This window comes from Aethalodelphis obliquidens, unplaced genomic scaffold, assembly GCF_003676395.1.
Source record: "Aethalodelphis obliquidens isolate GAN/ISIS:26980383/991018 unplaced genomic scaffold, ASM367639v1 scaffold25, whole genome shotgun sequence".
NCBI lineage: Eukaryota > Metazoa > Chordata > Mammalia > Artiodactyla > Delphinidae > Aethalodelphis > Aethalodelphis obliquidens.
The window spans coordinates 6017991-6044492 of record NW_020837969.1 but is presented as its reverse complement, the minus strand read 5'-3'; the positions used below and the strand labels follow the sequence as shown (position 1 = coordinate 6044492).

Sequence of the window (26502 nt, the reverse complement as noted above, 5' to 3'; positions counted from 1 at the left end):
AAAAAAGATGAATAATGTTACTAATAAATACTAATAAAATAATGATGAATAATAAATACTAATAAAATACTAATAAATAATGGCTAACAATGACAATAAAAATTGAGGGCCATCATAAAGATAATAATAATACCACCACTATTAATGAGAATCAAAATAAACCTTAAGGTAATGGGAGATTAGAGTACAGACTCTCCTGTATGACTGACCAGGTACTAATTTCTGGCCTCATGGGATATTTTGGCTTCAGAGTCCAAGGTCTGCACAAAGAGAAAAGAAAGTAAGGCAGAATGTAGCAGGAAAAGAGAATACAAAAACAAGGACGAGGAGGACACAGGTGACCCTGGGAACTCTGGCACAAACCCCAGAGGACAAATCTCACAGGGATGTCCTAAAGGACAGAAATAGAGGGACTTCGGTCCTGAGCCTGCCCACCCCTCCACACCCACTGATTTCAGAAGTTCTACCCCGGCAACTGCAGGCGAGGAACGCAGGACCGCAGACCCACAGTCGGAGCGCAAGCCCCAGCTACACCCACCGGAAGCCCCAGCCTCACCTCAGCCCTCACACCTGCATGCCCTCTGCCAGCTCTTCCTCCAGAACCCTGGGGTCCAGACAGCTGGCTGCCGTGTATCTCAGAGGCGGGGTACAGGACGGTGTCAGTGACAGCTGTTTCTGGACCAGCAGGGGGCGGCATAGGCCAACAAGTGGTTCTAGAACTCCCGGAGCAGCTGGCTTGCTCAGGCTGAGGGTCACCACCCGCCGCGCCTCTCAGTCCAGCACCATTTCCAGGTAAGCGCTGTTACCATTTACTTAGGCACTCAGGTTAAACTTACTGGATGACTCACATGTGCCCACTTTCATTATAAACGTCATCGTGGCCCTACACTTCGTCTCTCAAACATTCTCCATCCTCTCTCTGTCACTCACACTGTTTTAGTGTGGAGCCTCATCTAGGGTCTATTACCGCAACAGCCTTCTTCCAGATACATTGCTCTGTCAATTTAGTTACTCGTCCTGGCCAGTTCCGGAGTTGTTTTTATAAAATTGGAATCTAATTTTGCACAGATTAAGGTGTGCGCTTCGCCTTTCTGTGCTGCACACAGGCAGGTGTGCGCGTGCGCGCACACACAAAATGTTGTTGTCAGTCATAAAAGCCAAGCCTGAGTTTTATTCTAAGACAAGAACACTTAGGATACTCTAATATAAGAGCTAGAAAGAAGCTGAGAGGTGATCTAAGTTGATATTTTCCACTGAGTATTCCAGAATCCATTTCAGAATTGGTTCCTGGGAAATTCGTTAAAAATGCAGACTTCTAGGCATTAGAAGGCGTACCTAGCCTTGTAGGCACCCTCCCAAACTAACATTGCCTGGAGTGGGTCGACGTGTCCGCATTTTGAAGCAATTTTCCCAGTTGTTTTTATGCGTAATGATTGAGAGTCTCCTGATTGCGACCCAACAGATCTAGGTCTGAACGGGCGCTACTGAGATTCAAGGGGAACGGCCCTCCTGCCGATGTCTGGACCTCCGGGGAGAAGCAGGCCTAGAGACCCCCTGCCTTCATGTTCAGAGGCATCTGACTGCCCTGCCAGTGTTGTATGCACTTGATGCGCTATTGAGAGTAAATGACCACCGGATTCAACTTCCTCCTCAGCCCTGAGGGGCGATGTCTGGTCTTAACAACAGGGAGCTCACGCCTTATTGGGAGGTAAGCATCTGTTAAGCAAACTAACATACGTGTGGTCAGTATATCCTGAGCAGAGCACTGTGGGCTTTCGGACCAGGAGTGAGTGGGGCGATTAATCACGGGGAGGGCTAGCAAAGCCTGGGAAGTGCTCACTAACACAATGTCTAGTCACTAACTAAACCAGCAGGTGTCTGTACACAGCCTGACTCCTTGTAACTGAATATAGATAGCTCTTCGCTCGCACACCTTACCTGGAGCCAAAGTGTTTGTAGCTTATGTTCCCATTTAACAGGGTTTTCTGGTCAAAAGTGTGCACCCACATCTCCCTAATGAACTGAGCGTCCAACAAAACAAGGATTCTCAGCCTTCTTGCAAAGGCCATTCTGTGCGCATAGAACGCTCCTGTCCACAAGTACCCTAATGAGGTACAGGACGGCACTTGATATCCGGCCAAAGACATTCTGCTGGTGCCAGGGAGCCGCAGACGGAAGTTTTCTCTGCCTCTTGGAAATGAAGCCAAGCTTTCTCCTCTCTGCAGCCACAAGGACTGCGGTTCCCCGGCTTACCATTCTCTTCTTTATGGGCCAAGTCCCACCAGGTAACAAAACAAACTCTACTGAAGCTCTGGTAAGAGTAGGGTGCCTGAGGCCTTACAGGGGTCCAGTGTTCACAGCAACATCTGTATCACCTCTGCCCTGAGCAGGGGTCTCGTGGGAAACCTGAGAAGTCCTGCAGCCACTGACTCAGTAGTTCTCCACAGGAGCTCTCAGTTAGATGACATGAAGCCAAGGGTGTTTCAAGCGCTTGAAACCCTCTTTGTTCCAGCACTGAAGATGAATTATTTAGGCAAATTTACTAGCAGTTTCTAGATCTAGGTAACAAAAAAATGAGGCATTTTTCTACTAAAACTTGGTCTCCAAAACTCCTCTACTTTCAGCAAAAATTAGCATCCTAAGATACTGATGTAAGAGCTATGCCAAAGTTATAGGGGCAGAGGGATTGGTCGGGGTGGGGGGGTCTCCTTGAAAGGCTTGCCCTGAGTCCGAGAGACCTCCAACCCGCTGCCCCGCCCAGCCTTGATGATGCCCCTGAAGGCTCCATGCCAACCTCGGGCTATCCTCTTCCTTTTCAACATCTGTTCTCCTAAAGTAGAACTTTAAACACAGGGGTCAAGATGGCACTGCAGTGAGTGCACCCCCTGCATTCTGCATGCGAACGTGGGTCACAGGTACAGGCACAGACGTATATCTCCGGGACATGTAGATGTAAGGAGGGATGAGCAACTTGCTGCTCTACATCAAGAGGATTGTCTTACCTTTTCCTGAGAATTCAGGGTCTCAAGGGTTGGAAAGGAGCAGGAAAGTAGACAGATGCGTGATTGGGGACAGTCCTCATATAAGGAGCGGTAGTCTGCTTAATCCCAGCCCTGTTATTCCTCTCAAATTCCTTGCGGAGTGTGGGGTAGTGGATATATTTCACTATATTCTGCATTCACACACGCAGAATATCACTATTCTGGTTACAGGTAAAAACGCAGATGAAAACCTTGAATAGACAGCCTCTAACACTTAGGACTAATGTGATCCCATGATTTTCCTTCCAAAGCCTGCTCTGACCATCAGATCCTTCAAGGCTTAGTGCCTTAAGCTCTCAACCCCTGCGATACTTCTTTTGTCTTTCTTTCAGTCGTGCTTTCTCTCTGGCTCTCACTTACGAAACCTCTCCCTCATCCTTGTGCCAGTACTCTATTTTGAGGACTAGTTGACTCTTCCCCGGACTATCTAGCAGCCAAGGTTACTGGCCTATGATGTCTCGGAAGTTGAAGGCCATCGTATCTTTTTTTCTTTGTATGCCTGCTTCCCAGTAAGGGCCTCACATTCAGTGGATGCTTAACAAATATCCATTAATGATTGCCTTGTGAACAGTAAAGAGTGAAATTCAAGTTAATGCATTTGATTGTCGGCTGAATTCAATGGACTTTTGTTGAATGTCCACGAATGCCCTATACTGACTTGAAGCTATTCAAGAATTGGCTTTTATGTTCCAGAATAGGAAAATCTAGAAGTGTTGGTTTGGAGACCTCTCTTAATGTCAGCAAAGAGCTTAAGAAGCTGTCAGGGGAAAGGTGCACTTTGTGACATACAGGGACGGCTCAGAATCAAGCCACTTTCGAAACTGAGCCCCTCATTGTGTATGACCCCACCCCCGAACACTAATACATTAGGACAGAAGTCAAATACTAGTCAATGCTTTTAACAAGGATGCTTGTTTAGCCTTTAAGAATCTTAATGTATGCAGTGATTCCTGCAGCAGATTGCAACCTCAAAGACCAGAGCCAGGGAGAGAGGCAGTGAGCTCAGCTCCAGGATGCAAGAGATACTGACATGGGCACTGTTTGCATGTTACATATGTAGGAATATCGTTCCCTTCCCCCGGAAACATATCCTCTCTAATAATTTCCTTGATGTATATTATCCTTTAGATCTGTATTTCAGTTCTGCTTTTGAAAGACACACACATACACACACACATATAGAAAGAGAGATATCTCTAAAAAGTTTCTTCTACTCTAGGAAAACCAGCAGTAGAAGACTAATATTACATAAAAACTGACCTCTGTCATCGGTGTTAGCAGATAATAAGGATCGAGAAAGACCCAGAAGAGCTGGGGCATGTGTGCCCTGGTGTGGGGGCAGGGCTGCCCACGGCTAGCCTTTCGTTACTCAGATGCACTCAATATTGTCCGATTTTACAGCAATGCCCCAAATCCAAATTTTTGTGTGAAAGCAGATTTTTAAGAAATCAAGTAACAATGAAAAATCCACACAAGACTGTTTCCAGATACTCCCTCCTCCCATGTAATTCAATAAAAATTCAGGGACACCAGGAAATAGCTACCACAACTCTCTTCTCTGTGCAGGCAGGGCCGGTTTCAAGGAAGTCTGTGAGCGTTCCGAACGGCTCCTGCCAGGAATTCTGCATCGACTCAGAAATCCAGGCTGGGAGACGTGTGGACGGCCGACCATGCCGTCTGCCCACGGTGCACGTGCCTGAAGTCGACCCTGCTATACCCAGGGAGCACTGACGCCCTTCTTAAGCTGTTCGTTGGTTCGGATGTTTTATCCTCACTCCCTCGCTCGCTTTTGCTCTCGCCTCTCTTTCTGTCTTTGTTCTCACAGGGATTCTTAGTGAGTTCTCAATAAATAAAAAAAACAAAACTTGCAAACACAAAACCTAGTTTAGGAATTCCTACGATGTATTTTCACTTGGTCGTGGTTTGGTCTCCATCTTTCTATATGGCCTGGATGAGCTCCAGGTTGGGTGGGGGGCATTTTTTCTTACCTACGGTTTTTGCCTGGCCCGGGCAGCCCTCCACCCTTCATCTGGGGACACTACTCTCCTTCCCCACTTGGAAAATGCACGACTTCATTCCATGCAGCCTTGTGGGGTCTCCCTCCCTCTCAAAAGGGCCGATCACAGGAAACCTGCATAATCGGATTTCCCAGACTTCGCCAGCAAGCTGAGTGTGGACAGAGCAACACCCCAATAAAAGACAATTCTCACACCCTTTTCAAAGCCAGTCCTCCGGGTTCCCTTTTTTCCACATTCTCACCAACACTTCTTCTCTTTTATCTTTTGACAACAGCCATCCTAACAGGTGTGGGATGGTATCTCACTGTGGTTTTGACTTGCATTTCCCTGATGAATAGTAATGTTGAGCAATTTTTCACATGCGGATTAGCCTTTTATATGACTTCTTTGGAAAAACGTCTATTCTGGTCCTTTGCCCGATTTTTTAATATACATATTTATCACAAAATGGTTACCACAATAAGGTTATCTAACACTTCCATCACCTCAGATAGTTAGAATTTTTTTGTGTGTGGTGCAAACTTTTTTTTTTTTTTGTGGTACGTGGGCCTCTCACTGTTGTGGCCTCTCCCGTTGCGGAGCACAGGCTCCGGACGCACAGGCTCAGCGGCCATGGCTCACAGGCCCAGCCACTCCGCGGCATGTGGGATCTTCCCGGACTGGGGCATGAACCCATGTCCCCTGCATCGGCAGGCGGACTCTCAACCACTGAGCCACCAGGGAAGCCTGGTGCAAACTTTTAAGATCTACTCTCTTATCAACTTTCAGTTACACAATAAATTACTTACTGTTAACTATATATACCAGGCTGTATATTAGATCTCCAGAACTTATTCATCTTACAGCTGGAAGCTTGTGCCTTTTGACCACCTTCACCCATTCACCCCAACCTCACTCCCTGCAACCACCAATCTACCTGCGGTTTCTATGAGTTTGGATTTTTTTTAGATTCCACATATAAATGAGATCATATGGTATTTGTCTTTCTCTGTCTGACTTACTTCAGTTAGCATATGTTCTCAAAGTTCGTCTACGTTGCTGCAAATGATAGGATTTCCTTCTTTTTTTCATAACTGAACAATATTCCATTCTGTGTGTATGTATATGCCCAATGCATGTTTCCCAACACCATTTATTAAAGAGACTATCATGTCCCCATTGAGGAGTCTTGACTCCCTTGTCAAATATTAGTTGACCATATATATGCGGGTTCATTTCTAGGCTCTTGATTCTATTCTATCGGTCTACGTGTTTGTTTTATGCCAATAACATGCTGTTTTGATTAATATAGCTTTGTAATACAGTTTAAAATTAGGAAGTTGTGATGCTCCAGCTTTGTTCTTCTAGCTGATGGCTTTGGCTATTCATGTTCTGCTGTGGTTCTATATGAACTTTAGAATTTGTTTTTTCTTTTTCTGTGAAAAATGCCATTGGAATTTTGATGGGAATTGCACAAAATTTGTAGATTGCTTTCAGTAGCATGGATATTTTAAGAATATTAATTTTTCTGGGACATCTTTTCATTTATTTGTATCTTCTTCAATTTCTTTCATTGTTGTCTTATATTTTCAGTGTATAGGTGTTTCAATTCTTTGGTTAAATATACTCATAAGTCTTTTATTGTTTTTGATGTTATCACAAATAAAATTGTTTTCTTAATTTTTCAGATAGTTCATTTTTAACATATAGAAATGCAACTAAGTTTTGTATGTTGATTTTGTATCCTGAAACTTTACTTAATTCATTTATTAGTTCTAACAGTTATTCATGGAGTCTTTTAGGGTTTTCTATATATAAGGTTATTTCATGTGCAAAGACTATTTTAAAAATAAAACTACCATATGATACAATAATTCTGCTTCTGGGGTTTATTTTAAGGAAACAGAAACACTAACTCAGAAATATATTTGCACCCCCATGTTCATTGCATTATTCACAATAACCAAGACATGGAAAAAACCTTTGTCCACTTATAGATGAATGAATAAGGAAAATGTGATACACATTATATATATGATGAAATATTATTAAGCCATAAAAAAGAATGAAATCCTGCCATTTGTGACAACATGGATGGACCTTGATGGCATTATGCTACATGCAATAAGTTTAATACTGTATGATCTCATTTATATGTGGAATCCAAAAGAAAAATCAAACCAAAAAAACAACAAATTCATAGATACAAAGAACAGACTGGTTGTCACTAGAGTCAAAGGGTTGGGGGTGGGTAAAAAGGGTGAAACAGTCAAAAGATACAAACTTCCAGTTATAAAATAAATAAGTCCTAGGGCTTCCCTGGTGGCGCAGTGGTTGAGAGTCCGCCTGCCGATGCAGGGGCATGGGTTCGTGCCCCGGTCTGGGAGGATCCCACATGCCGCGGAGCGGCTGGGCCCGTGGGCCATGGCCACTGAGCCTGTGCATCCGGAGCCTGTGCTCCACAACGGAAGAGGCCACGACAGTGAGAGGCCTGCGTACCGCAAAAATAAATAAATAAATAAATAAGTCCTAGGGACGTAACGTACGGCATGGGTGACTATAGCTAATAATACTGTACTGCATGCTTGATAAGAGAGTAGATAAGCTGGTAAGAGAGTAGATCTTAAAGTTCTCATCACAAGGAAAGAGTTTGTAGCCATGCATTGTGATGGATGTTAATTAGAATTATTGTGGTGATCACTTCCCAACATATACATATATTGAATCATTATGTTGTATACCTGAAATATAATGTTGTATGTCAATTACATCTCAATAAAAAAATCATTTCTTTTTCAGTAATCAATAAAATAAGAGGACAAAAAATTCAGTAAGTATATAAAAGACCTGGACAATACTAACAACAAACTTAATCTAATTAATATTGTTTAAAAACTTCCCACAACAACAGCAGAATAAACATTCTTTCTAAGTGTGCACTTACCAATATAAACTGTATTCTGGGCCACAAAACAAGTCTTGATAGACATAAAATTATCCAAATCATATAAAATATGCTCTGTGACCTTAATAGAATTAAACCAGAAATCAACACTCAGTACCTAGAAAATTCCCATATATTTGGAAATTAAACAACACACTTCTGGATAAAAATGAATAAGCATTTGAATTGAGTAAAAATAAAAATACAACATAACAAACTGTGTGGAATAAAGCTCCAGTAGCATTTTGAAATAAATGTATAGTATCCAAATGCTTATATCATCAAAGAAGAGCAAATTAAATCTAAAACAAGAAAAGCAGGAGATTAATGTAAATAATAAAAGAAGTTAAACAGAAAATCAATAGAGAACAAAAAAGAAATCAAAAATTGGTTCTTTGAAAAGATGAATAAAATTTCTAAATGTCTTACCATTCTGATCTGAGAGAGATAGACAGAAAGAACACAGATTACCAATGCCAGCCATGAAAGAAAGGACATCATATCCTACAGATATAAGATGAATAACCAGGCATTATTAGGCATAACCATATGTCCATAAATCCAACAAGATCAATAAAAATAGGCAAATTCTTTTAAAGAAACAAACTAACAAAACTCACTTAAGAAGAAATAAATAAGAAAGAAGAAAAGACAAACTATAGGGACAGAACGATAAGACATTGTCAGGGGCTAGGAACAGGAGACGTTGACCACAAAAGGATGTGAGGGGAATTTTGTAGGTAATAGAACTGTTCTATGTATTGATTGTGGTGTTGGTTATATAACTATATGGATTTTTTAAATCTCATAGAATTGAGCTAATTTTTAAGGAATAAAATTCAGATGTCTGTTGTGTAAGACATTTCAATAAATCTGACTTAAAAGACAGTACAAATATCAATTCTGTTCCTGTCTTCTGCTTTTATTGCTCCCTTTATCTGACTTCTAATAGCTTGTGTCTTCTTTTCATTAAGCTTGAATGTCAGAATAGAGTTCACTTACAAGAACCTGCTATATTTCTCCACCCAGAACACGGCCTTCCAGAGTAACCACAGCTTCCACCCCCATACCTTTCCTGTACCTTTGAGGCCTGGCACCACTACAGGGACAGGTAAAAATCTGGAGGAGGTCCAGTCATGCAGAAAAGCCTACATCACCCTCTCTTATAGTTCAAAGTATAAAACAGTGGGCACTGATACTGGGCGATGGAAAAAAATCCCCTCTGGCTCTGCTCCTGATGTATTCATATAACCCAAACTGTTTCCTGGGTTCATTCAATGTCAGCTACCACCTGATGACCCTACAGCCAAAACTTAGCCCTAAGGATTGGTCCAAATGGCTAGAAGAAAAACAAACCCTGCATGAGGATACAGATGCTATAAGCCAGAGTTCTCAACTGGAGATGCTTTTGCCCCCGGCACATAATTGGCAATGTCTAGAGATACTTTCAGTTGTGACAACCAGAAATATGCTACTGGCACCTAGTGGATAGAGACCAAGGATGTTACTAAACATCCTACAATGACAGAAATGATCTTCAAGACAAAGAATTATCTGACACAAAATGTCAGTAGTGCTGAGATTGAAAAAACTCTGCTACAGGCTTTGACAAAATGGTAAGAACCAAAACCCAGAAGAGGATAAATATCTTGTCTCAAGAGCATGTTGTAGCCTTCCTAGGAAAGCCCTAAATAGGTGTGAGGCATCCACCCACTCCCATAACTATCCTTCAGAATGGTGTGCGTTTAATTCATGGACATGCAGCATGTGAAAGTAATTCTCAGACACTCCAGCATAATTGGTGATATTTTTCATTCTTACATATTGTTTCTCTCCTGTTTTTGCTTCTCCATCTTTTTCAGTGCCTAACCACCTTCTCACCCAATTAGCATCAGATCCCATTGCCTGAACGAATCTGACTTAATTCATTCCCAGTTCCATACTTCTCTTTGTATTTTGCCCTAGCAACAAGTGCAACCAAATAAATAAATAAATATTTTAAAAGTAGGAATCTAAACTATGTATACTTTAAAAAAAATCTGTCAAGGAAATTACAAATGCGTTTACAACATAATCACTTGAAACATCTGCACATCAAAGAAAATCTGACTGCTCAACCTTTATAACATTGCACCCACTGTGGCGTCACTTCCCCCAATGTCTCTTTGTTCCAATTTCCTTGATACTATGCTCTCCAGTGATGCTGGGACCAGGACTGTGCAAATTACATTTCCCAGACTCCTTTGCCAATTGGCACTACAGGGGGATGTAGAGCTTGGAGAAGGGGGAGGGACTTCCTTCCTCATTTTTGTTCCTGTCACTGCTGCTACAGCAATGACAGGTTGCATCCAGAAGAAACGGTCGGCCCCAGGGTCCACCTTCTCATGGCACTCCAGGACCAATTTCATCATGTCCTCAAACAGATGCCAGCAACAGCTAGTTGATGCCCCTTCCTCATAGATCTGAGGGCTGACCCTGAAAGGCCTCCCCTTAGAGCTGCAGAGGCACCAGTCACAGCTGCACAGCATGCCCCTCCTCCGAGGCCTGAGGGTCACAGGACTCCTTCCCAGGCTCCTGGTTGCTTCCATTTTGTTGTCCCACTGAGTGGTGTTATCTACTTCCTGCAGTTATTTCTGGGTTCCCTCAGCATTCTCTTTGAACAAATCCTGACATAAATCCCCTTTGTCCAAAATACTAGTATATTCTAATTGACTGGATCCTGACTGATAGAACTGCTACTACTATTGTTTCTCCTGTCGTTGCTATGGTTACTGCTGCTATTATCATCCTAGATAACACATCTAGGTAACACGTCTAGTTACCCAACCATAAATTGACAAAGAGTAATACAGACGACATCTCCTCACTCACAACTGACAGATCAAGCAGTAAAAATACATTAAGACTATAGCGCACCTAAAACAGCAATTTTTAAGGTAAAATCTACAAACGCTTTCAATTCTAAACATTATAAATGTGAAATATAACTCAGTTTCTATTTTCCACATGACATAAAGAAGAACTGACTACATATGAGTCCTCTCAGGATCCTGAACAATTTTAAAATAGCACAGATAAGTATGTTTGATAATAATGCATGTAACTGTAATTTAATAACAAATGAAAATTGAAATAAGAAAGTATAAAGTAATTCAAAAACATTTTAATAACTAGAAAGGAAATAATGAAAATACTCCTTATACTGGTTTACTGATCAGATAAGCTAACATTACTCTTATATAACGTGGAATTATTACGTAAGACAATGTAAAATGTAAAAATGTTTTTCCCAAATAAAAATAGGTAATTCTTTCCTTATATCTTAAAGTTAAAACAGTAGCAAATGATAGGGAAAAGTTCTGTATTACTTAATATTATGGCTAATTATAGACATGAATTTTAGAGCCATTTCTATCAAGTCTTTAGATTTTGACAGCATATTTATATATTTTATTTCAAGTTACGTTGTTCTTAAAACTGTAATAGTACTTGCCCTCCAGTTTTTCTTTTTTCAACATCTTTATTGGAGTATAATTGCTTTACAGTGTTGTGTTAGTTTCTGCTGTATAACAAAGTGAATCAGCTATACGTATACATATATCCCCATATCTCTTCCCTCTTGCGTGTCCCTCCCACCCTCCCTATCCCACCCCTCTAGGTGGTCACAAAGCACCAGGCTGATCTCCCTGTGCTATGCGGCTGCTTCCCACTAGCTATCTATTTTATGTTTGGGAGTGTATATGTGTCCATGCCACTCTCTCACTTCGTCCCAGCTTACCCTTCCCCCTCCCCGTGTCCTAACCTCTTTCTCAGAGCTCCTCCCTGGTCAGGGGGCATGGAGACGCCCACATAGGTCTGACTTGTTAATGGCCCGTTCTGTCAAGAGGAAATGAATCCACGCCACTTGAGTCAGTCTGTCCTTAGAGTGCAAGTAAATTGAGTAGAGGTTAAAGAATACCAGCATGTGAACAACATAAAGGTTAGCATTGGAAGCACCATTCAAGCAGGAAAGTTTTCTCTGTTCTAGTCATAGTCTTCATTGAAATCATACGATAGCCAATAGGAAATTTAGAGCAGAGCCTGACAGTTAGTATACTCTAAACAAATTCCTCTTTAATGAAAAAAGAAATGCAGAGATCACTGTGTCCAATATGTGTCTTCTTAATATGTTTGCTCCCACTGCTACCAGCTAGTCTTACATGACCTACAAACTATTTAAACTCTTTCTACAGAATTGACTATCAACCTCCTCAACCGTGACATGTTGTTTTCAGATGCAGGTATGAATACTTAAATTATAGATTGTGAAGTACTTCTGTGGACCTCAGTCATCTTATCTAAAAATGACGAGTTTGAGCCTGATAGTTTTTAATTGACAGTCTTAGCCCTAAGCGTCCATGATCACAGAGTATCCCATTTTGTGTTGCTGTCTCCATTTCCCAGCCCAGTCATTTTCTTCCTACAGAACTCATGCGTCAGTATTCCAAAATGTGTTTTCCTCCTTCTTGCCTCCTTTTGCGAGACTAGATTTATGTTGGGGTACCTATGCCGTGCGACTGCTATTTAACGTGAGAATCCCTTCCTAGACTGTGGACCAGCACTTGATCTTCTCAGTAACCCCTCCCTGGGAACCGTAATCCTCTTTCTGAAACCCTATTCTGGGTCTGTGCCATTTACATAGAGTGGCCCAGTGGCCAGTTTAGATGAGACAGTTCTGGTTTATGCCTTAGTTCTGATACAGTTATAAGACTGCTTCTTTAGGCTGCCCCGGTGGCGCAGTGGTTGAGTCTGCCTGCCGATGCAGGCGACACAGGTTTGTGCCCCGGTCCGGAAGGATCCCACATGCCACGGAGCGGCTGGGCCCGTGAGCCATGGCCGCTGGGCCTGTGCATCCGGAGCCTGTGCTCCGCAGCGGGAGAGGCCATAACAGTGAGAGGCCCGCGTACCGCAACAACAACAACAACAACAACAACAAAAAGACTGCTTCTTTCACTTTCCAAAAGTGTCTAGTTTGGATTTTAAAAATGCTCACCCTACTCCTACAATTATGGACATGCCTCTCCCATAGCGAGAGTTGTACTCGTTATGCTGATGTCTCCATTCCTTAAGGAGACAAACACCTACAGGACAGAGTTCCCCAGGACACCTCTTAGCACTAACCCCTGTTGATAAGACTCTGTCCATTTCTTTTTCCGACCTACTGAATAGATAAAATGATAGATGCTGATGAAATCCAATCCTTTCAGATCTACCTACCTACAAATAAATTGCTGTGCCTCACCTAGGCATCCCAAGACACAAAGTAAGGATAAAGCGGAATGTGACCTCATCAGGCAATTTGGCTAATGGCAAAGGAAAGGTCTCTTTCCTCTCCTCCCCCATTGTAATCCCAGGGAAGCTGTTGATACGAGGTTTACGAATCTGTAAGACTGATTCCAGGGTCTTGTCTGACCTGCCCAATAGCCGTCTAAACTGCAGACCCAGGTAATCAGCCACCACCTTACCTGGGGATAAGAGAGTCAAAAAGAGGAGCATGGAGAGAAGCACATGGAGTCTCATGGATGAACGGCAGCTGAAGGGAAGCGTCATCAACATGGTCGGGGCCTGGGGTCACTGAGCATGGCAGATCCATGGCCTTTTATGATGCTCCCTGGACCTGTGGTTTGTTCATGATTAGTGGAGTCTAACAGAAAGAGAATTAACTCAGTCTTCCACAGGAAATCTCCAGGGACAAAAGTATGCAATGTGGTGGTAACTCAATGGATGAGAAAGCAGGAGTTAGTGTTATGCGTCTCCCACAGATTTAGGATATCCGCATGGTCTGCTGGGTTCCTTTATGGGAAGACCCATGTGGCAGGGGACTGATGACGTTAGCAAATGGCCAGTGAAGACGTGAAGCCTGTGAACAACTGCATGAGTGAGTGAGTGAGCTTGGAAGCAGATTCCTTTGCACCCCAGCCTTCAGATGAACCTCCAGTCAGGCCCCCAATTTTACAGCAACCTTGTAGGAGCTCTTGAGCCAGAGACACTTATCTGTCTCACCACGTATATTACGTTAGTAACTGCTTACTGTTTTAAGCTACTGACTCTTGGTAATACGCTATATAGCAACAGATAGCGAATAATACACGTACGCATCTGTCCTCTAGCAAACATGCTTTAATAGGGCACAAGTTCAGGTGGGAGGATCATGAGGGTGTTACAATTGTATTTCAGGTCTTTTCCAGCCATATGTTAAAAAGATAAATGTATAACAACATTTAAAGTAGCCGTGGAAGTGACCCTATCTACCTTGCATACAATTATGTGTGCGAGTTTGTGTGTGTGTAAGAGAGAGAGATGGGGTTGGGAGACCGGGGGAGGGGATGGGCAGGAGAGAGAATGAATGAGAGAACAGAATGGGAGAATGAGGGAAAGAGAAAGAATAAAGAAATATGAAGCAATCATTAGTTCAAGAGTATTCCCTGTGATAAACAAACACATGATGGTTCTTTTTCAACTTTATGCTGATTGTTGGAAGAAGGAAAAACAATGAATACTCCATGATAAATGTCTCTGTAAGAGACATTTCAGCTCCTATATATCTGTATCTATCTATCTGTATCTACCTATCTATCTATATCTATCATTTATCTATTATTTATTATCTATTGTATCTATCAGTCATCTATAATCTGTCTATATCTATTGAGCTCTGAGACTTAAGCAGTCCAGAGGCGACCTTCTTCCTCCTTCTCTTCTGCTGGTTCCAGCCCATGGCCCACCTATTCCTTTTCTTTGCTTATATGTCTTCATCTTTCACTTTGATCCCTCCTTCTGAGTCCTCTGTGGAAGAGATTCCCAATTTGCAGTTTCACCTCTAACTTTTCAACCCCAAATGGTCATTTGAAAATATCTGCTTATTCAGTTTTCAATAAAGTTATTTGTCAGTCATCTTATATCTGAGTATACTATCTTCCAGTCACTCTTCTGAGTTTCCGGTCTAAAACACACGTAAGCCACATAACTACTCACAAGGATCTTAAAGTTTTATGGGAAGAGACAAACATAGGAAAAATGATTATACCAAAATAAGTGGAAAGTTAAAGCATGACTATTTGGAAACACGGGGTTACAGAGAAAGAGGACTAATTCTTTTTGTGAAATTAGTCAAAGTATAAACAAAAAACCCACAACATAACACCAACTTTACAAAAGAAATCATGATTATATATATTTATAAATGAAAAATGATTTGTGAGGTGAATCTGAGGACTAGAGATGAGAGTGGAGGGGAATTCAGACAAATGAAATAACATGAGGAAAGACGCCAAGATGTGATGACCACGGTATACTGATGGTGGTGGGTTAAAGCACAGTGATGTTAGCTGAAGCGATCACGCCCGCAGTCTGGTGAGGAGAATCAGAGGCGCCCATGAGTGCCCTGACAGCACATGCTAAGGTAGGAGGGGCTGTATGCACTGGCTTGTCCTCATAATGGAATGGACAAACTCGTCTGAGTTTAGACACCTGTCTTTGGGCAACGAAGAAGACAGACAGGAAGGGGCGGCCTGGAAGGGAATGATCACTGGGACTGAGCTGAGACAGAACAACTGGACGGCAAACTCTGGGTTAAGAGAAGGTGACAAGTGAAAGGAATATGGAAGAGCTATAACTGACTATACTTAATGAACAAATGGATGCACTGGGTTCCTGAATAAAGTAAAAGGGCATTCACCAAGAAAGGAAACACAGGGATGAGAATGTTTGGTTTTGTGTTTCTTTGTTTGAGATTTGGACAGGAACAAAATGAGGTCCCCTTTCAACATCGTAATGTTGTGACTAAAATCAGGTCATAAGGTTTTTTGCGTTTTTTTAAACAAGTTTTTTCCAGCCTTATTGTCAAATAAACTTTGTATGTATTTAGGGTGTACAACATGATGATTTGATATACATATATATTTGCAACAAGGTGGATGAACGTGGAGACATTATGCTAAGTGAAATGAGAAAGATAAATACTGCATGATTTCACTTACATGTGGACTCTAAAACAGTTAAACTCAATAGAAATATTGAGTAGAATCATGGTGACCAAGAGCTGAGGAGTGAAGGAAATGGGAGATATACATATATGTGCGTGTGTGTGTGTGTGTGTGTGTGTGTGTGGAAATACACCTCCATGGAAACTTTACTGCATTTACCATTTTCACTGCCTACAATCATCAGTCCCCTATGTGTGATAGTATGCTGGAGTAACCCCAAATCATTATTTTGAAGGTCAAGTTTATTGGCGAGAAAATGAGTCCTTATCTGGAAGAAAACGTGGTTCACACTAGCAGGCAATGCTTCCATCTCCGATCCAGTGACACAGTGTCTGGTCAAGTGTATATATGCTAAGTATTTGTAGCAAGCAAGAGTGCAAATGGCTCTTTTTTTCCATTTGTGTTATTTCACGTGAGGACAATATGAGCTGTGACTCGTTTTGTCATTTTCCAGAATCCTTTAGAGAGAAGAGTCTGTGAAACTTCAGAAGAAGTTGAAGATAGTCTGGAAACGGAAGCTAGCATGTTCTAAGAATAAAGATAAGACCTTTGAGAGGTGCCCGAAAGACATACACCGTCCCCTTTGTGATGTCACACCCCCTCCATTTTAGTACGACCTTATGACTTTGGATTTTAGTTAACTAGCTTTCTTTGAGAACCCAGATCTCTGAGGGGCTCTTAAAAACTGTGATCTACAAATTACCCAGCTTGCTCTCTTTGTCAGGGCAGGAACATAATTCTTTGCTCACATGGGTGACTCCAATAGTCCCTGAGGATCCAAGTATGTTATTTATTCCATTAACTTGTACTCAACGGCGTCTGGCCTTCCTGATCTTCTTTCATAATGAATTCATTGCTTATACTCAGCCTGCCATTTTCTTACAGTCTCATTTGACAATGTGTCTCTGCTACCAACCAAAGCTACTGCTCTGAAACCTCTTCCCTCTTTGTCTCGGTTCCTGGGTTCCAGTCTTAACCAGCTGGCAATGTGGCAAACCCGAGTCAGTCCCCCATTAGGACGGGTGATGATAGCACTGACCTTCCGGAAAGCCCTGCACTCACCAAGCTGACCAATACAGAGGGCCTACTGCTCAAGCTTCAGTTCACAGACTTTTCTCCTTGAAGAAGGGAGTATTTCAGGAAATTGCCCTACCATTTTCAAGAACAGAAAAATTTCAAAGATATTCTCTAGGGTCTATTTTTTCTATAACAGCAGTCATTTGAGAGCATTGAACCTGTAATCTTGGCAAAGTTTAAATCTTTCTTTCAACCTGATCATGTTTGGTTTGCATCTTTCAGTTATTTCTGTTTCTGATACATTGATGGTACCCGGGGATTTCTGGCACCCCTATAGATTCTCTCAAAATGCTACTTACACCATTCCAATGGCGTCTGGGGAGTTACAGAAGGAGAGGAAACACAGCAGGCTCAAGCCCTCACTGACTTTCCTCCTTATGACTTTTGGCGTGGTTCAAACATGTCAGAGCTATGTTCATGTAGTGCCGACCGTGGACGTTCTTCTTTTCTTTCTGACCGTCGTGAGATCGAGGTTGATATTGTACTATGAGACACTAAATGGATTTTTGTGTTCAGACAAACTTTAACTTGGTTAAGGCAATACCGTCCTCTTCCTAGTTAAAAAATAATGTTTCTCAGGTGTCAATGTTTATTTTCCTTTCCATTCTCCCCTCAGATACACATTTAAGTTACTTGATTAAGTGGGTATATTGTCTACGTCATTCTGTCACAGTGAACAGGAACATCATCACTAAATTTTAATCTAAAAATATTGACTTATTATTCTTGGCTAGGAATGGTCTCGATAGGCAAATATAAATAAAACTAATGTGATGACACCAAAAACTATCTTATTTAATAGACCCCATAATTATTAAATGGACCTTGAGTTATTTCTTGAGTGGTAAAACCTTGACACTATGCAAATTCTCAACACACAGATGAGTCCAAAGTGAAGCTATTAACTGTCCGTTTCCTAACCCTTGTTTTAGGTGGATTTTCTACTGGAGGGCCAGTTTATGTTGAGGACTGTGGCATCAGCTCTACCACTAGAGAGTTATTTATTAAATTAGCTTTTCTACCATACAAGTCATCTGGAGGATAAAATGGTCTGGACACAATGACCAATTTTCAGCGTTCTAATACCCTTTACTTTTTAGATACAACTGAAAGGATTATTTAGAATGTCCACAAACTTACTTTTCCTCTAATTGATACACTCCATGATGAAAACTTCTCCGTCCTTTGAGTTAGGTAGATCACATCTACATTTGGAAAGAAAAAATAACTTCTTCTTTCTGAGCTCATTGAAGCATGAAGAGATTGAGAGGTTTTCTATTTGTTTAGAATAAACCTGTACCACGACTGAGTACCCACAGGCTCTTTTTTCCTGAAATCCTCCCCTACCCCTTATCTAAAGGAAAGAGGAGGTGAAATGTTAAACTTTTCTTTTTTTTTTTAAAGATTTATTATTTATTTATTTTTGGCTGCATCGGGTCTTAGTTGTGGCAGGCGGGATCTTCGTTGAGGCAGGCGGGATCTTTTGTTGAGGCACGTGGGCTTCTCTCTCGTTGTTGCGTGCAGGTTTTCTCTTCTCTAGTTGTGGCATGCAGGATCCAGGGTGCGTGGGCTCTGTAGTTGTGGCGCATGGGCTCAGTTGCCCCACGGCATGTGGGATCTTTGTTCTCTGACCAGGGATCGAACCCGCGTCCCCTGCATTGGAAGGCGTATTCTCTACCACTGGACCACCAGGGAAGTCCGGAAATGCTAAACATTTTAAGAAAAGAACGAGCACATAGAAGTGACGGAAGGCAGCTACAATGACAGCTGTATGGATCTGCAAGCTTCCTGTGACCTACAAGTGCAAAGTGACCTTGATCCTGTTTAACCAAAGTCACCTCATTTCTCATCAAACTTATTTTTTTCCCAATATGCTCCATCCACACAGGTCTTTCTGTTCTTCAAGTAAACTAAGCAAGGGACCTTGCTCCTGCTATTCTACATGCCTACCATACCCTCACGTGGGTATCTGCCTGTCTTTCTCATTTTCAGCATTCACATCTCAGCTCAAATGCTGTATCCTCAGAAAGCCTTTCTCGGTCCATTTTATCAACTCCACCCTCCAGACTATATCTGGCCCATTACTGTATTATTGTGTTCTGACCACTTATCACTTTCTGAAATTACCTTATCATTCTATTTTTGTATGGTCAGATTTTCCTCACTGAATATAAGTGCTGTGAGAATATTTCTGCCATTTCCGCTGTTCTATTGCTAGTACAAAGAAAAATGCCTGGTGAATAGAAGACATCTGGCAAATATTGGTTGAAGATCCATAGAAAGGATTAAAATAATAAAGACACTGGTGTATTTAGAACATATATTTTGTCCATCCCCTCGTTGTTTCACTTTGACATTTACCAAAGTTATGTTTGAAGACTAAATTAACAAAATGCCAAAAACATATAAGAAAAGGAGGGAGGGGTTTGTTAATATTTTGGCTGTTGGGTAAAAAGGAGTCAGTGAATGTGACGAAGCAACTGAATGGACCCTTTGTCCAGCTTCTTTTCTCCATGTAGAAATGCTCTTCCTAGAACTCTTCTACTCTCACGCTTAAGTTTACAGGTTTATATTCCATTCATGGACTAATGATCTCACTGACTCTTCTTCTGCAGTAAGAAGTGCTTTGGCTTCTGCTGAAAACCACTGTTTCAATCTCTCTGGCCTTTGCAGAAGAGACACCTGCAAGATAACAGGATATAATTGGTGCCTACCGAAGACGGTGGAAATGCTGTCGCCAGTGGTGGATTCTTCTGCCAACTCCAACGTCCATTATCTATTCAGATTATCAACCACCCATTAAGCATAAATTGAAATGAAACTTGGAAAAACATCAAAAGGAAACGTCTTTGTATCTAAAAATTTAAAATATACATATTAAACACTGCTAGCTTTATTATCAACTTCTATTATCCCTTGTCAAGAAAAATAAATAAATACATATTGATTTAAAATCTACCCAGACACTACTTCTTTGTGACTCATTTTCAGATCCAAACAATCTCTTTAGAGGTAAGAAAGCCCATTTATTTGACAAATTTTTAAAAAATTTGTCACAGATAGATCAAAAGATTAACCAAGTTGCAAAGATGAAAATATAGTTATATGCAACATAATTAAATAGACGCACAGAGAGTACAAAGGAAATGCAAAGGTCAAATATAGAAGAAATCTAGAAAATATCAGGGAGGGGAGGAGATGTAAACAGGGAAAGGGGAGAAAATTGGAATCAGGCAAGAGGAAATAATCTGGGATGATATGTAAGGATTGTAACTGCATGGCAGATAACTGGAAAGATGAAAACAAGGAGAATGAAAGGTTGAAGACCAACAGAAGTAAGTACCCTAACAAATAAAACCTCAATTAACAACAACAACAAAGATTTTGATATTCTACCGCTGTGAGGAAACATTGTGATCATTTAGAGATTCTCAATATTTTACTCCTCAACACAAATAATTCCCTTTTATAGAACCTAAACATTTTACTGTAAAAAACATAGTAACCTCTTCCAAGGGTCTGCTGTCAATACCCCTTTTAAATCGATTTTTGATGCTTCACAACTTGCGCTACAACTTCATCTTCCTCCCTAGTGTCATAAGGTCTCACTTTCCTTTCCTGAATGTCCTTAGGACTTGAGTAAACTATATACCTCAAAGCAGTTCTTAGAAGGAGTCTTACTTTTCAGTCATATATAAAACCTCGATGATTAAGGAAATGTGCTCTGGTAGTGAAGACTCCCTTTCTCTCTTCCTATAATGCAGTATTTATGAAGTCTTTATGTTTTGGTTTTTTTTTTTTTGATTCTCAGAGTATGGACATTTCCCATAATAATTTGGTATAATCTTTACTCAATTTAGGGCAAAATTGACCTTAAAACAGCAGAGGTATACTGTAGGTAAGGAACTAAGTGTGTAAGTGGTGAGACAGCTTAATGGTTTGCTTTCATTTCTCCCTCCCTACCTCATCTCCACCATCTGGCGAGAATATGGATATAAGCACCTCACCTGAGTTGCGTTTAGTTTACAAAGACTATGTCCTTTTTGGATACAGGTGGGAAACCGGGACTCTCTACCAAGTCAATCTCGCCCCTATATTACTGATCTATACCTGGACTCCGCAGAATTGGGTGCCTCAGCTTAGACTAGCTGCCTGTGAGCGCTCGTGAGTCTCAGAGCTCAGAAGAGGTCCTCAATCTGGCTTTAGCTCATTTAAAACACCATGGCACCTGTTATCTAGAATTCGGAATTTGCTGGCAAGTCCGCTTGTTTTCCTGATTTATCATGGAAACATGATGTCTTAAATAACTAAGGAAAAAATACCTTAAAGACTGTTATCCTAATGAGATGCAATCACAGTTCTGGGCTGCGGATGGGGGATTATAAGAGAATAGCAAAACCCTTACAGGTACGTAGGAAAGATTTCAAAACCTTAAGAGAACAGCAGGCTTCGACTACATTACAAGTGCTATCAAAACAGGATGAGCAGACTCTCTAGTCCCTAGAAGAAGCAACCTCATGGTGTGTTCCAAAAGACTCTGGAAACACTGATGTATTCATCATAGTTTTTCTCTTTTTTCTCTTGCCAAATATAGAATAATCTCCTGACTTGTGTCTGTCTCCCTACAAATACCTTTTAGTTAGTCATGTACAGTAATAAAGTCTTGTCTCTGGCATTTTTTCATCCTTTTTAATAAAAATATCCTTCTTATACTTAATTTACATCAGTCCTTAGCATCCTGTCTAAATCCTTTTGACGGTTGGACATGCCACACTTGCTCTAATAATTCAACATGTTGGCTAACTTCTGTGGGAGACATTGTGTGTGTGTGTTTCATGCTTCCAATTCTTTTGTTCAGACTTTAAACGCTAGAATAGGAATATCTGAATAGAGAGGATCGTCATAAATATTCCAGGAAGCAAACCTGCAGAACAGCAGGTCCCAGACCCCCTCTTCTCACACAAAGGCTAATTTAACAACTATACACGGATGGAAAGATCTTTATGAGAGTCTGGAGTCCAGTCAAGAGATCCAGGCGTAAGTCCCATTCTCCAGACACTCCTGTTCAGGGCTGGGGCCTCCGAGGTTCCAAGCAGCCCCGCCCCCACAGCTCCCTGCATTGAGGGGTACACGGGCCGCTCTCCTGAGCTATAATTGCATGCCTGGAGTTTGGGGGAACCATGCGCATATGGCTCCACTGGGCTTTGCCCTAAAGGGGGGCTGTCAGTGGTGATCACGCCTCAGCAGCAGTTCTCTGCCTGGGACCCACAGCTCTCTAGAGCATCTTCTGAAATCTAGGCAGAGGCAGCCATGCACCCACAGCTTTGCTGTGCACAGCACACACCACATCAAGGACTTCTGGAGCTGTACCTGGGGCTGCTGAGGACCACAGCAGCAGGGAGAGAGTCCGTAATGTGAGGTGGCACCAGGCAGCAGGTGGCCCCTCTTTTGAAATCATTCTAACCCCCAGACCTTTGTACTCTGGGATGCAAAGCGATTGGAGGGGCAGCCTATGGTCTCTGAAAGTAATTTTTCCATTAGACAGTAGGTCCTGCCTTCTGACATCAGTATCCTATTTTTGGTTATTGAGATGGTTATATAAGTCGTTCCTGACTTCAGTCTCCCTCACAAGAAGACAAACTAGCAAATATCCACAGATTAGACACCACTGCAGAACAGGGGGTGAGTCTGAAGAAATTCTTTGGACCGCAAACACTGAGAAGGATGGTATTAGAAGGTAAATGGATCGCTACACTCTAACCTCATCACCCCTCCCCGAGGCTGGCACAGAACCAGACCAAGAAAGCCCCCGTGGACCTATGATTCTCCAGTGGGAAAAAGAGAGCCTGATGTGGACATCTAGCTTCCCAAGCATCATGGCCACTTCCCAGGAGGCCCTCAACAGAAGGGCAGAATTCTCAACAGAAACTTCTCAGACCAGGAGAGGATGAAATGATATATTTACCCCACTCTCAACAATGGATAGATAGGTGCACATGTAGCATTTTCTCAACTAGATAACATGTTAGGCCACACAACAAGTCTTGGCAAATTCAAGAAGATTGAAGTCCTACGTATATTCTCTGACCACAGTGGTATGAAAGTAGAAATCAGTAACAGGAGGAAAACTGGAAAATTCATGAATACCTGAAAATTAAACAATACTCTCCTGAACCACCAATGTATAAAAGAAGAAATTAAAGGGGAAATTATAAATATATCTTGAGAGAAAAAAATGGAAACACAATATACCAAAACTTATTGGATGCGGCAAAAGCTGTTCTAAGAGGGAAGTTCATAGCCATAAATGCCTGTATTAAGAAACAAGAAAAAACTCGAATAAACAACCTAACTCCATGCTTCAAGGAACTAGGAAAAGAAGAATAAACCAAGACCAAAGTTAGCAGAAGGAAGGAAATAATAAAGACTAAGGCAGAAATAAATGAAATAGAGAACAGGAACATAATAGAAATGATTAACAAAACTAAGAGTTGGTTCTTTGAAAAGATAAACAAAACTGACAAACCTTCAGCTAGGCTAAACAAGGAAAAAAAGAGAGAGGATCCATATCAACAAAATTATGAATGAAAAAGTAAACATTACAACTGAGACCACCAAAATCCAAAGGATCATAAGAGGCTACTATGATAACTCTATGCCAAGAAACTAGACCTAGAAGAAATGGATAAATTCTTAGAAATATACAACCTACCAAGACTGAATGAAGAAGAAATAGAAAATCTTAACAGACCAATTACTAGAAGGGATATTAATTCAGTAATCAAAAACCAGATGGCTTCACTGGTGAATTTTACCAAACATTTAAGGAAGAATTAATGCCAGTCCTTTTCAAACTCTTCCCCAAAACTGAAGAGGTGAAAACACTCCCAAACTCATTTTATGAGGTCAGCATTATCCTCATACCAAAGCCAGAAAAGGACACTAGAAGAAAACTACAGACAAATCTACCTAAAGATACAAAAATCTCAATAAAATACTAGTACTAAATTGAATTCAGCAGCACATTAAAAGAATCATTCACCATGATCACATGGGATTTATCATTGGGATACAAAGATGGTTAATAACATGCAAATCAATAAATGTGATACATCAAGTTAATAGAATGAAAGATAAAAATCATGCAATCATCTAAATAGATGCAGAAAAAGCATTTGACAAAATTTAACATTCATTCATGATAAAATCTTGTAACACCTTAGGTATAGATGGGAAGTATTTCAATATAATAAAGGCCATATACGACAAACCCACAGCCAAAATCATACTCAATGGTGAAAGGTTACAAGTTTTCACTCTAAGATCAGGCACAAGACAAGGGTGCCCACTCTCACCACTCTTATTCAACACAGTACTGGAATTCCTAGCCAGAGAAATCAAGCAAGAAAAAGAAATTAAAAGCTTTTAGAATTGGAAACCAACAAGTAAAATTGTCTCTATTTTCAGATGACATTTTATATATAGGAAATCCTAAAGAGTCCACCAAAAAACTGTAAGACCTAGTCAATGAATTCAGTAAAGTTGCAGGATACAAAATCAACATGTGAAAATCAGTAGTGTTTCTATACACTAACAAATAATTATCTGAAAAGAAAATATAAAAAGAAATTCTACTTAAAATAGCATCAAAAATTAAAATAATAAAATGCTTTTGGCATAGAAACAGATGCAGAGACCAAAGGAAGAGAATAGAGAGTCCAAAAATAAATCTCTGCATATACAGTCGACTAATGCTTGATGAGGGAGCCAAGAATACTCGGTAAGGAAATGACAGTCTCTCCAGCAAGTGGTATTGGGAAAACTGGATAATCACATGCAGAACACTGAAATTGTGCCCCTACCTTACACCACTCACAAAAAATTAACTTGAAATGAATTAAAGATTTAAACATAAGGCCTTATACCATAAAACTCCTAAAAGAAAACAGGGAAAAATCTCCTTGACATTTTCTTGGCAACGATTTTTTGGATATGACACCAAATACACAATCAACAAAAGCAAAAATTAACAAGCAGGACTACATCAAACTAAAAAGCTCTGCACAGCAAAAGAAACAATCTACAAAAATGAAAAGGCAATCTACACAATGGGAGAAAATATTTGCAAATGATATATCAGATAAAAGTTAATATTTATAAATATATAAAGAACTCATACAACTCAATAACAAAAACCAAATAACCCAATTTTTAAAAAATGAACAGAGGAACTAAACAGAGATTTTCCCAAACATACAAATGACCAACAGGTACATGAAAAGAGTCTCAACATCACTAATCATCAGGAAATGCAGATCAAAACCACAGTGAAAGATTACTTCACACCTATTACAATGGCTGTCATCAAGAAGACAAGAAATAACAAGTGCTGGTGAGGATGTGGAGAAAAGAGAACCTTTGTGCACTGTTGGTAGGATGTGAAATGGTGCAGCCACTATGGAAAAGCGTGGAGGTTCCTCAAAAAAGTAAAAATAGCGTTACCCTATGATCCAGCAATCCCACTTTGGGGCATATATACAAAGGAAATGAAATCAGGATCTTGAAGAATTATCTGCATTCCCGTGATCTTTCCAGCATTATTCACAATAGCCAAGATATGACAACAACCCAAGTGTCCATCAGCAGATGAAGAAGTGTGTGTGTGTGTGTGTGTGTGTGTGTGTGTGTATATACACAATGAAATATTATTCAGCCATGAGAAAAAAAATGAAATTCTGCCATTTGCAACAGCATGGAAGTACCTGGAGGGCATTATGCTAAGTGAGATGAGTCTGACAGAGAAAGACAAATAGTGTGTGATCTCACTTTGATGTGGAATCTAAAAAGCCAAACTCACCACAACAGAGGGTAGAATGGTGGCTACCAGGGGCTGGGAGTGGGGGAATCGGGGAGATGCTGTTTCAGGGTACAAACTTACAACCAGTAGATAAGTAAGTTCTGGAGATCTAATGGGCAACATAGTGATTATAGTCAACAACACTGTACGATAAACCTCAAAGTCATAGGAAACTACATCTTAATTGTTCTCGCTACACAGAAGAAATGATAATTATGTGACCTAATAGAGGTGTCAGCTAACACTGTGGTGGCAATCACACCGCAATACATAAATGTATCACATCAACATGTCGTACACCTTAAAGTTACACAATGTTATATGTCAACTGTATCTCAAGTTTTCAAAATAGATAAACTCATTAGTTAATAAACATGTAAGTGATCAAAAGTAGTCATAATAGAAGACATAAAAGTATATAAAATTTTTCTGTAAAAAGCTGATATCACATATAGAATTTTATAAATGAAAAAATAAGTAAATTTAGATAAATGTGTCATTAAGCCATTGATCATAGGTCAATTAACTTTAGATAAACTGGTTTTAGGTCAATTGGTTATTG

At 40.6% G+C, this 26502-nt stretch overlaps 1 protein-coding gene and 1 long non-coding RNA gene across 4 annotated transcripts; both read left to right on the top strand.

Annotated features, from left to right (window-relative positions):
• Positions 1–234: 234 nt before the first annotated feature.
• Positions 235–4765, top strand: LOC113628718 (uncharacterized). 3 transcript variants are annotated; one of them, XR_003436198.1, is made up of 4 exons: positions 235–792; positions 1463–1708; positions 1980–2285; positions 4608–4765. It is a non-coding gene; the product is annotated as an uncharacterized LOC113628718 (long non-coding RNA). The 3 variants fall into 3 exon arrangements; XR_003436199.1 differs by lacking the exon at positions 1980–2285; XR_003436197.1 differs by having other exon boundaries at positions 1980–4765.
• Positions 4766–17483: 12718 nt separating this feature from the next.
• Positions 17484–19902, top strand: LOC113628937 (beta-defensin 109-like). Its single transcript, XM_027123003.1, is given in 3 exon segments — positions 17484–17544; positions 19699–19774; positions 19776–19902. Coding segments are annotated over 3 exon segments (264 nt in total).
• The last annotated feature ends 6600 nt before the right edge of the window (positions 19903–26502 follow it).